The 12,451-nt window shown below is 46.7% G+C and overlaps 1 protein-coding gene across 1 annotated transcript in view; it reads right to left on the reverse strand.

The window, feature by feature from the left end:
- The window catches only part of LOC139059024 (collagen alpha-1(II) chain-like), a 1,291,347-nt gene that overhangs the window by 289,777 nt on the left and 989,119 nt on the right, over positions 1 to 12,451 (reverse strand). Inside the window, exons 29-30 of the mRNA XM_070536814.1 lie at positions 11,444 to 11,497; positions 8,221 to 8,382 (exon numbers count right to left, since the gene is read on the reverse strand). Of these exons, the coding sequence (XP_070392915.1) occupies positions 8,221 to 8,382; positions 11,444 to 11,497 (216 nt within the window). The remainder of the gene's footprint in view (positions 1 to 8,220; positions 8,383 to 11,443; positions 11,498 to 12,451) is intronic.

A 12,451-nucleotide genomic window follows, 5' to 3' on the forward strand; every position in this document is an offset into this window, starting at 1 on the left:
AGTCAACCAACGTGCTAAAAACCACGCAGAGTAAGAACAGACACTTTTTCGAAGCGGAAGGCGTGAACTAGGCTTGAAAGAAGAGGTTGTGAGTAGCCGTGGCCCTTACTTCACATAGCCGTGCGTCCTTTGCCACTTCCTCGAAGTCAGCCTCCCCGATCCTGTGAATCCATACTTCTTTTTGCGTTGGGCCCGCCGGATGGCAAAGCAAAAAGCTTTTTGCGCTCGCTGTGCCTGCTGCAGCAACCGAAGGCGCAGCAGCATGGCATCGCAATTAAGTTCTCGGCCCTACACATTCTATTACGCTAACGCACTCCGTCAGTCCACCTGCCGAACTTTCGTCTCGCAGGCCCAACAATGGAGGGCGGCGCGCGCTGGAAAGAAAAAAAATATACAAAAGCGCGGCGCCTGCTTCCACGTGACACAGATTGGCCAGTGGGGGAGCGGAGGAGGCTGGGTCGACAGGTGGCGCGTAAAACTCCTTAAACTTCGTAAAGTAGTGACACTCTCCTCCTTCGCATTCCCTCATCCTGGTTTCTCCACTCTTTTACACTCCCTCCTCCACTGTGGCGCCGCCTACACTGCTCGAGCGTAGCAATGGCACCAACATACGCTCCTCGCCACTCCGTAGACGCGTCTTGAGCCTAAATGGCGCTGATGCATGGCGCGAGGGCCCACGTGATGCTATTAGGCCAATAGCGACGCGGCGTCACCCTGTGCCAGAGCACGCGAGGAGGAGGCAGCATTCTTCAAAGCGTGGCAGTACTTTCTGAAGCTTAAGGGGCTTTAGAGGCGTGGAGGAGGACGCGCCACGGTGAGCGGGGTGGCGGAAAGATCTAAGAATGGCGCTACTTTCGGAAAATTGAGGGGCTTTAGGTTTATCGAACGACAAGGGGCGAGAAGTCTCATAACGTCGGTTACCAAGCCAATGAAGGCCGAGAGTCCGCGGTTGACTGCCGTTACAAGCTCTCAACTTGACGAGTTCATTAATTTACACTTTTCATCCTTGGATGTTCGGTTTCAACGAGACGTCTAATATCAGAGGTACCATCGACAGAGGCAGTCAACACTCGTTCATTAAGGATGACCTGGTGGCTCAGTTGGGAGCGAAAATCATTAGAGAGGCATACCTAGTAGTGAACACGTTTACGCCAGACGCTCCTTCTCGAATGAGAAATAGCAATATCGTCGAAGTTCATCTATGTAGTCAATTTGACGACCGCGAGCACATCATTGAAGCGATAGCCATGCCAGTAATTTGCCACGACATCCCTGCCACGGCTATCGGATATTCCTTCACAGCCAAATTATGCGAGAAAAGTTACGGGCTGGCCCACGATCAAGTTGTGCCTCGAGTATGTGGCGAAAAAGGCCTGCTCATAGGATCTGATCAACTGTGGAACATCTTGACTGGTGACATCATACGCAGGACGGAACTACAAAGATTGGTCACGGTCAAGACCATTCTCGGCTGGCCGCTACAAAGTCCTGCCACGAAAACGAGCTTCATAAGCGGAATATCCGAAGTCATGATCTGCGTCCTGCGAGTGCAAGCTGGAGAAACTAAAGGAGTAGACGAAAGCACACTGGAGTCATTTTGGTCGTTGGATGCGGTGTGAATTGCGCCAAAGGAAGCAACTCAATGGAACGCAGATACGTCGGCTACATTCCAACGCGAAATTGCAAAGATTGAAAAGCGGTACCAAGTAGCTGTTCCGGGTAAGGAACCGGATATTGAGCTGCTACAAGACAACTACAGCGTCACCCTCAATCGTTTATAAAATCTGGTTAAGCGCATCTCAAAACCCGAAGGATTGCTTGAAAGATACGATACGGCAATTGGTCAGTACCTTGTTTCCGGCCATGCTGAAGTTGTACTTGACAAGAAATTGATCGATGGCCCAGCGTAGTACATGCCACGCAGGGAGGTTATTTGTGAGGACTCACTCACAACCAAGCTCTGCTGGTTTTTCATGCGTCATCTCACGTCAAAGCAGAGATATCTCTGAACAGTTGCCTCGAAACTGGCCCGAACCCAAACCCGGACGCATTGCCAGTTCTCCTTCACTTCACATGGTACCTAGTACTGCCCATGGCAGCAGACATCGAGAAGACGTTCCTGCAAGCTGAGATACGAAAGGAGAACCGTGACCTGTTCAAATTTCGGTGGTTTGACAAAAGTCCTACTGTTCCTTTCCACGAAGAAGGGCTAGAGGTTTGGCGTATGGCCAGGGTACCTTTTATATCTGCAGCAAGTTCATTGCTGCTTACGGCTACTATACAGCATCACTTCAAGACACAAGTCCAACCCGAGAAAAGGGGCGTAGCACAGCTATTTCTGAAATCCTTCTACTTCGATGACCTCATATTCCGAGCGAATGACTTAGAATCAGCGGCGACTCCTTACAATTGCACGAAAGAGGCGATGATGGATGATGCTGGCATGCCTTTAAAGAAGTGGAGCTCAAGCTGTAAAACTAGAACGACTGTTCGACTCCAATGATGCTTTTACCCCTCTAGCCTGTGAGAACTCTGGACATCAAGAGGGAGTGCTAGGGATGGGTTAGCCGAAAGAAACAGACGCCTTCATCTACAACCCGGAGAATATCTTTACTTTCTTGGAGAAGGCAAATGACACTAAGCGTTTTGTCCTCCATACAGTGTCGAGCATCCACGAACTATTACGATATTATAATTTCTCGCACAATACGTACTGCGAGGAAAAATGCTGGTTCAGCACTTATGGGTTTCGAAGGTCAACTGGGACGAAGATCTTCCTGATCACATTGCGGAAAAAAATGGCCCTACTGGAGAAACGAGTTGATCCATTTGTCGAATGTCAACGTGCCCCGTCCCCTCATAAGCGGAGTTGCAGAACCGCGTGATCTTCAGCTACACGTTTTTGTCGACGCAAGCACAAAAGCACACGAAGCTTGTGCATGCCTTCATGTAGAAGATGTGAATGGGAGCGTGGGTAGCACTCTGATTGTAGCCAAGTCAAGGATAGCCCCACTGAAAACTCTATCCTTGCCGATACTAGAGCTAATGGATGCGTTACCAGGAAGAAGGCTGTTAAAATATATAGTGGAAACCTTCGGAAATCTAATGCCAAGCGCGCAATGTTTACATTGGACTGACGCAAGCATAATGCTCGGCTGGTTACAGCGAGCGCCTTCCACTTTAGACGCCTTTGTGAAGAACCGAGTCACATAAATTCTGTATATTTGGAGTGTAGGCGGCGGCATTGTCTAGGAGAAATCAATTCTGCTGATATGCTGAGTGTTTCTTAGATATAGGTGTTTCCTTAGACGCACTGGCCACCGAGGTAGACTGGTGGCAAGGACCAGCTTGGCTGTGTAAGGAATTGGAAAAATGGCCAGCTGTGAAGCATTCACTGCCCCAAATCAACGACATCCTAGGGATAACAGCGATAAAACCAACAACGTTTCACTCTACAGGCAACGCAGTGTAACTAACCCCACTGCTATATGCCACGAAGTTCAGTTCACTGCAGAAGCTTCGCCGGGTCACATCATGGGTGCAGCACGTTGTCTCCAACGTTAAGTGCAAGATTAAAAAAGCCGCAGTTATCTCTGCCGAAGAAATATTGGCAGATGAGAGATATTGGATGGGGCACGTTCAAACTGAATCGTTTCCTTCGTAGAGGAGTTGGCTGCTGGAATGGCAAGGTCCGCCCAGTAATTCATGGGTAGCACAACTGCTCCCATTTCTCGACGAGAACGGGCTTCTGCGCGTCGGACGAAGACTACAGAACCTCCTCGACGGCCGAGAAGTGGAGCATCCATTGCTACTTCTAAGTCGACATCGTTTCACCGAGCTGGTGTTTGCGGATGCCCATCGTCGAGTGATGCATAGAGGAGTAACGACGATGATACGCAACGTAGGCGAACGATCTGAGTCCCAAGAACATGACAAGCGGCAAAGAAAGCAATCGATTGATGCCTGCTATGCGTCCCTTTTCGTACGAAACCCACTCTAACGCCGTATTTGCCGCTTCCAGTCTGCCGGGTCGAAAGGACGAAACCGTTCAACACTGCAGGAATTGATTTTGCCGGACCATTGTATGCGAAGTCATGCGATAGCTCCGACAGGAGAATGTACATTGCACTTTTCAAAAGTGCAGTAACAAGAGCATTGCGTTCGGAACTGGGGCCGTATAACCTAAAACTATTCCAATATGTTTTTATTCCAATCTACTAACGTCAAATTTGCGTAACCGCCGGCGCAAGCATCGGGCGGGCACCCGCAGGGTTGTCTGATCAAACCAATTAAATGCTCCCCTCGTTCATAGGAGGTCACTTTTGTTTGTTGGAAAAGCGAATTACATTGCCTCCACTGAGCGGCTTGTCTTATCTAATTCGCTAGAAAGAGGCGGGGAACATGCTCAAGTGGAGAAGGATTCGATAGGGCCAAGCCAGTGCACTGAAAATCGATAACCGGGTAAAAAGGGTGGTGCCGGCATCTGCGATTGGTCCGCTTTCCCTTACTTAGCTTGAAGTGGCTGGTCGAAAATCGCAGCGGCATGCAACAGCAGTTTAAAAGTGACGCTAAAACGGACCCTCAGCAAAGAAGCGTTGGCAGAACGAGGTCGTAAACTTGCCGAAAGTTCTCGAAAACGTTACACGGCCACGCAGAAAGTTTTATTACATGCAAATAAATCCATGCTCTCCGGTAGGGGCGAGTAGCCAGTGCCTGAGCGATCGGCGGCAGCCATCTTTTATTCCTTTCGGAATGGGGCAGGGGCCGTATAAAGTAAAGCTATTCCAATATATTTTTATTCCAATCTACTTACGTCAAATTTTCGTAACCGCCGACGCAAGCATTGGGCGGTCACCCGCAGGGTTGTCTGATCAAACCAATTATATGCTCCCATCATTCATAGGCGGTCACTTTTGTTTGCTTGGGAAACGAATAACATTGCCTGCACAGAGCGGCTTGTCTTATCTAATTGGCTCGAAAGAAGCTAGGAGCACGCTCAAGTGGAGAGGGATTCGATGGGGCCGAGCCACTGCACTGAATATCGATAACCGGATGAACAGGATGGTGCCGGCGTCTGCGATTGGTTCGCTTTCGTTTACTTAGCTTGCGGTGGCTCGTCGACAATCGCGCCGGCATGCAACGGAAGCTTAAGAATGACGCTAAAACGCATCCTAAGCAAAGAAGAGTGGGCAGAAAGAGCTCGTAAACGTGCCAAAAGTTCTCGAAGACGTTACACTGCCACGCAAAAAGTTTTATTAGACGCAAATAAACCCATGCTCTCCGGCAGGGGCAAGTTGCCAGAGCCGGAGAGATCGATGGCAGCCATCTTTTATTCCTTGCTGAACGGGTCAGCCTGCAGCTATTTAGAGAAAAATTCAGTTTTGTTCGGCATATTAATGCACCTTTAACGCGTACACGTCACATTGACGTGGTGAGTTTTCGCGGTTTTCTGAGGCCACGTGACAGGCAGGTGAAGTGGGTGCAGCCCTAAAACATTTGACCAATGGTCGAGGTCTAACGGCGAAACGGCGTTGAATCAGAAATAACAATTTTTCTTTTGTTAGGTGCAGTCATGCATAACCAGTATGTACAAGTCATATGAGATGGAGAGGTATCGCGGTTTTCGTGACGTCGCGTGACAGACAGGCGAAGTGGGGGTGGTCCAAAAAAGATTGTGACCTATCGCGGAGGGCTGATTGCAGAATTGGAATAGAAAAGTTCGGAATATTTTTACGTTATAGCACCCCTGGCCTCGGATATGTCTTCACCTGCGTTCTTGTTGGCATGTGACCCCCATCAGTCTAACCTTATCTCAGCCCTTGAATCTGTTCAGAATCGTGCCACCCGCTTTATTCTTTCAAACTACTCGCGATACTCTAGCATATCCGCCCTGAAGTTGCAACTAAAACTTCCTTTTCTCGCTTCCCGTCACCGAATATCACGTCTCTGCCTTGATTAGAGGTTTTTCCATTGTTCGCCCCGTGACAGCAAGCTCATCCTGCCAGTACGTCGAACACCCCGCACAGGCCATTCAAACAGCGTCATCCTGCATCGCTCCCAAACAACTACATTTCAGAAATCATTTTTTGTCCACACAGCTCGCGACTGGAATGACCTTCCCTGCGACTTAGCACTAATTCTTGATCCAGCCGATTTCAAGACTGTCATCGAGGAAGCCATGCCATCGTCATGATTCTGATGTAACATTCATTGTTAACCGCCATTCTTGCGCCCACACCTCATGTAATGTCCCGCCAGGGACCCTTGAGGGTCAAATAAATAAATAAATAAATAAATAAATAAATAAACAAATAAATAAATAAATAAATAAATAAATAAATAAATTCAGGCGCTCCATTGCAAGAAGGGGACTCCCAAGTACTATTTATTCTGACAATGCCTTAACCTTTAAGAGAACGTCGCGGGACCTACAAAAATATGGAAAGTACTACTACAAGACGACTTCGAGGCTCACATTGCGAACCAAAGAATTCAGTGGAAGTTCATCGTCGAAGCGGCGCCATCGTGGGGAGGCTGGCGGGAACGGTTGGTCGGAACCGTAAAAATGGCAGTCCGCAAAGCATTAGGTCGAAGTTGTCTGTGCGAAGAACACTAAACTATTATTACTGAGTTTGAAGCAGTGCTCAGTTCACGCCCTCTAACGTATTCTGATAATCAGGCAGGCGAGCCTGTATTGCTCACGCCAGCGCATTTCCTAGGGGGCCAGCAACTGAGGACGTTACCAGAAGGAAAGACACTGTCAGACCTATTAACCAGCCACGATAGCAACGACTAACAGCGAAGCTTTCAACATCGACAAAAAATGATGAATGACTTCTGGAAGCGATGGAAATATGAATATTTGCTGCGACTATCATCGGCTCATCGCTCACCCACGCATCACAAAAAGAAATTTGAGGCTCGGCGACATCATAATAGTCTACATTCCTGACACGCCCAAGTTATTCTGGACACTAGCGCGGGTTCAAGAGGTGTACCCAGGCGCCGGCGGATCTGTGCGCACCTGTTTAATCTGATTACAGGAAAGCAAAGTCTTCAAGAGGCCAGTGCAGAAGCTACATCGTCTAAAACTAGATGTCACCACATTTGAGGGCCCGGAGGATGTCGGAGATTTGCAGACGGCGAAAAAAAAATAATGGATCGTGGGCTGCTACCTCCGCGCCTGGCGCCAAGAAGTGCGCGCACCTTTATCATCATCATGATACCTTTGGTTTTCATCTCTCGCCAATTGAAGGCTTTGATGGGTGTCCCGCGGCTCCGTTTTTTTCTGGCGATGTGACCTGTAAGTGGCCGGCGTTCCGCAACACTGTCTAGTCGCGATTGTGTGCACCTTCTTCACAACCTCTTCCGGAGTCCAAAACCCTGTCCGCCACGTCTAGTTCCAGCACGCTCACCTTACGTTTCCACTGACCTTGCCAACGCAACCCACGTCTTCGTGCGGTACGCACCGGTTCGTCCTGCTCTACACCTAAACGACCTCAGATGTTTTTCCGTACTGGAGAGATGCGTGTCCACATACATCGTGAACATTCATTGTAAACCTAACACCATTGCACTTGAGCGGCTGAAGCCAGCCTACTGCGGGGAGATTCATGCAGTTACGTCCCCCGATTCAGCCCCCGACGTCTCTATCCCGGTCGGTGCTCAGGCTACTTCAGTCCGCCGAGTTTCGTGGAGCTGCTGATATCATTCGCCCCCCATGCTGCGAACTATATCAGCAGCTCCACGTCCTCACAATTTACATGCACCGCATGATCTGATGTTTATTCAGATCAGCTTAAATGCTTCTTGCGTGTGCCTGGCCTCTCATAAATGTATTTTGTTGACCTAGGTTTTATAAAAAGTTCGCAGGCATCTAGCCTTTCAATAAACAAGCAACTGAATGTTATTGGTATTTACTTTATTGGTAAGTAGCGTGTTTGAAATGAGCTCGCACGTTTTCCATAATACATTTAAATATGTGTAAATGTAGCGAAACGGCCTGTTAATTAAAGGAGAAACTTTCATTGTAGCGGTGTGTGGGCAAGAACACTTACCATACAACAATTAATGCTGCTTTCTTGCATTGCTGGTTTCGCCTGTCCGATAAATTCGCGGGGAAAAAGGGGACACACAAAAAGAAAAACGGGAGGCACGTGTTCCATGACTTACTAGTATGTGTTCTGTTGTTTAGGTAAACTTCTGCGAAGACGTACGTACCTTTTCTCCGGGCTCTCCGTGTGGTCCAGGAGATCCCACAGGTCCCTGAGGACCCTGGTCCCCTGTTCGGCCTGGTGGTCCTTCGGCACCCGGAGGGCCTTGTTCACCCCGCGTACCCTTGGCACCTGGTTGGCCAGTGTCACCACGTCGGCCTGGGAGACCCTGAACACAAGCATGGGTCAGTATGGGGAGGCGCGTCCCCGTACCACAGTGCATCTTTTCAGAATCTTCACAGGAGAGGAAAAAAATTATGGCTATTCGTGCACACATCCGGCTTTGGGAAAATAAGTAGTTATTGAGGGAAACATGCTGATGCATATAGTTGCTTTCAGCTACTAAAAGCAAAAAAAAAAGATAGTACATTTTGCCATATAACTGCGACATTAAAGAGAGGCAGACTAGCAGCAGTCCATTCCCAATATTTCTGCTAAGTTGAGCTGTTGGGGTTTTCTTCGGCCTTTCTATTCTTGAAGCGCCCGTCCTCATAATTTACATGCACCCCATGGTCTGATCTTTGTTCAGATCGACTAAAAAGCTTCTTGCGTGTGCCTTGCCTATCATAAATGTATTTTGTTGACCTCAGTTTTATAAAAAAGTACGCTGGCATCTAGCCTTTCTTTAAACAAGCAACTAAATTTTATCGGTATTTCGGAAATATGGTTATCCCAAATGAAGACCTACATGAATCTCTTACAAATATCTTATATTTACTACTCCTGGCAAATCAACCTACCAGCAGCCCGCAAGGTGGAAGAACTTCGTTCATCAAAGAGAAAGATATTCATCTAATTAAAATACGAAATAATACAGGCCCGGTAAGGCGCTGGTCCAGTGTTTCGAATCTCGTACTAGGATGAATTTTTCTACCACTGGGAAGTTTTCTTTATCAGAGACCCATATGGGTTTCCTGTGTAACTTGAGGCTACAATTGAGGGCGCTGACACCTTTCATGAACCTTCCTCGCGGGTTTCATTAGAATTTACTTGTCAGTTTTTCGAGTTGCTGAATACGCTGGCAATGCGGCATGCTAGCCTCCTGGTTGGCTAAGATGGCATTGGTTCCTCATGTTAGAATTTCCCAAAAGGACCAATTTTTGTTCAACTTCGAAGTTGTCTTTCCGAGAAACCCACGTAGGTTTTTACGGGAGCTTCATGCTACAGTCATGTCAATACCATTTTGCCTTTCATTTTTGTAGTCTTGCAGTTCACGTCTTTCGTGCAAACATGGAACGATGAGGAGTAGCCGAACAAGGAATGTCGCTTTAAAGCAACGTTTCGATAAACGAAATTGTCTTCGCAGCACTGACGAAGACAAGTCCCGTTGTCAAACGGCTTCAAGCGACGTTCCTTGTTCGACTATTCCTCATTGCTTCAAGTTGAAATGTCTTTGAACTTCCCTTTTGTATGGAAAAACCATGCGGCATAAGACGCGACTTTTTGATCTGATATCGTGTAAAAGCAAAGATAGGACATAAATCCTGATGTGGACTGCAATGGATACAGTTTTTAAATACATTCTTCATTCCTGGCATTAGACGCCGTCTTCTTTTTTATTTCACTTTTGTAGTAGACATTATTTACACGTGTGCGTTTGTGTTTTTTGTTGGGGGGGGGGGGAGTGACCCCTTTTCACCGGCTAACCAATGGTATTGCCCAGAGCGAGACGCGCTCGCGCGTATCGCAAGTTTTTATGATGTTATCGATGGTTCTTTTGCTGTCTGTCGTCACCGAACCTTGTGTAATGTGATTGCATGCAATCGCGACGCGAATGGTGGGGAACTTCCTGGACGACACGCGGACACCGGCGATTATTCTGGAACCTTCGCTGAATGATGTATAAAAGCCCACACGCTTGACTCGCTGATGACAGTTTCGACGATCGCGGACTGTGTTCACTACTGATGCGATTCTTTCAGTGTAGCCTGTTCTTGCGGTCACTAGCTCGCCCAATAAAAGGCTAGTTTCGTCATTCCCAGTTTTTCTGCTTTCTTCATCGTCAATTCTCCATTCTCTACATTCTCCAAACTCATTCACTGGAAAAGTCGATGAAACAATGCAAAGCTTGAAAACTTTTCCTGGATGTAATTAAAAAAGAAAACACGACACACTTGTTCGACCTTGTAGAATCAACGCCCAAATTTGAGCGTAGCTGTTCATTTCAAGCAATTGCATTAGGAATTTTTGTTGCGTGCAATCGAAAAAAATATGAACTCTTCGCCACTTATGGCTCATAATATGGGAATCGTTTGTTTAAGCTAAACTCAATGTCAAGTTTCTTTCTCGCTACACACAGGCAAAACACGTGTGCAACGCTTGCATACAGCCGTGAATAAACCGCACAAGAATACACTTTCCAAGCGCATCAGATATAACGGGAGTTCCATTTCTACTTAATATGGAGACTGTACCGCTCTCCGTCACATTGAGTATGCGCATTTTTTCTGCTTCGTAAACGCCTGCAAATAGGATGGAGATGGGAATTCAATCATTATTTGTGAATAGAACCAAAACTGTTATACTTTCCCAACTCGAGCAGTTGCGCCTCAATAGCCGATTGTGGTTTTCGAAATTTTTGCATCCCGCTTTCATGCGCTTTCTTTCTTTGTTTCTTTCTTTATTAGAACATAAGATCAATAAATCATATATTTTGCCAGCGCGCCAAAGCAATGATACTCTTGAACAGGACTTAGAAGTTCTATGGCTCGAATGACCCCGTCTTGTGCTATAAGAACGGATGAAACAATGGGAAAAAAATAAATAAAAAGTACAATACCAAAATTAAACCCAGACTACTGTATATTCGCCTTTTGCTTTCAACAAAACATAATACAAGTACACAATTTCCAGCGACTTCATAAACTTCAATTTGCAGTTCACACTGTGCAAAAATAACAAGGGCAACCGGTGCAAGTTGGACGAAGACAATAAACTAAACTAAACACAGCAGCGAGAAGACATTGTTTTTTTTTGCGCTCGCATTGTGGTTAACATTACTGTTCTTTTATTACCAACATCGCATACATCGTAGTAACGTCAAGCGCTGCAACAATGCTCGTATAAATTCATATTAAGATTAAATGGCTCTTTAATATAAAGCAACGTGTTCGAGCAGCCACATTCTTACGACCTAGCAATGCAAACAGAAATAAGCCGGATGTAAGAAAAAAAAACTGACTTAGAACCGCATTTTCGTACATCGCTGTGAGATTACCAGAGGTACGTACCACAAGTCCCGGTGGTCCAGCGTGTCCCTTCGATCCTTTTTCTCCGGGAAGGCCCTGAAATAACCATTTTAAAAACTTGCTTTTTGCTGTACAATCAATCTGGTCATAGCATTATTGAGTGCAGAGATGGAGAAGAAAATTTTGAAAAGGCAGAGCGTATTGGAACGTTCCATACAACGTTGCTGAATGTCTGCCTGTATTGTTCACCTTGCTACTTTCGCGTAAATGAAATGCCGGAAGCATTCCGGTGGAAACCATTTCGCAATAAATGTGGATGTTATTTACATTAGTATTAAAGAATGTAGTGACGAATCACATACCACCGCTGTAACACGAAGTGGCAATGCCCCAACCAACTATAGTGTGCAACGATGCTAAACACGCAGTATATGATATGTAATCACTGCACCCCCTTTGAAACTCCACAGCACCATCAGTATCCAGGGCGCAACTTTGCTGCGATGACTACAAATCCGACGACCGCGCTCGCAGCGAAAGCGTCTGTTATGGATTGGGCTGTAATCCTTCATTACAAGGCCTACATACAACGTGTGTTGCTTTGGCACATAAATTCTCGGGGTTTGGTGAAGAGTTAACACATACCAATACCACTCATGTAGTGCCCAAATCATGTCCTCGACCCAATGACATACCCAATTATCGAAGTTGCCTAATAGGCCACACAGCAAGTTCGAGCAAACACCGAGTGGTGTATGTTGCCTGGTCGGCACGACAGCAGCCGACATTTACCTATAGTGGCCTAACGTAGCCTACAACTTTGGTCGCTGGGTTACCTAAGTTTGATACATACCGCGAAATGTGGAAGTTCCCCAAGAATGCCAATCGCATTATATGTCTCGTGAGAGCTGATTATGTTCTCTTGCGACTCTCTTTAGGAGGGTGATTCTGGCTGCCTGCGTTGGAAGAAGGTGCGACCTTCGAGTACTTAGTGTTGACTTGTATATGAGTACGCCTGATTTGAGCGTGTTTGTTCCTCTTTCAGCCAGT

Source organism: Dermacentor albipictus, chromosome 4 (genome assembly GCF_038994185.2).
Source record: "Dermacentor albipictus isolate Rhodes 1998 colony chromosome 4, USDA_Dalb.pri_finalv2, whole genome shotgun sequence".
NCBI classification, from domain to species: Eukaryota; Metazoa; Arthropoda; class Arachnida; order Ixodida; family Ixodidae; genus Dermacentor; species Dermacentor albipictus.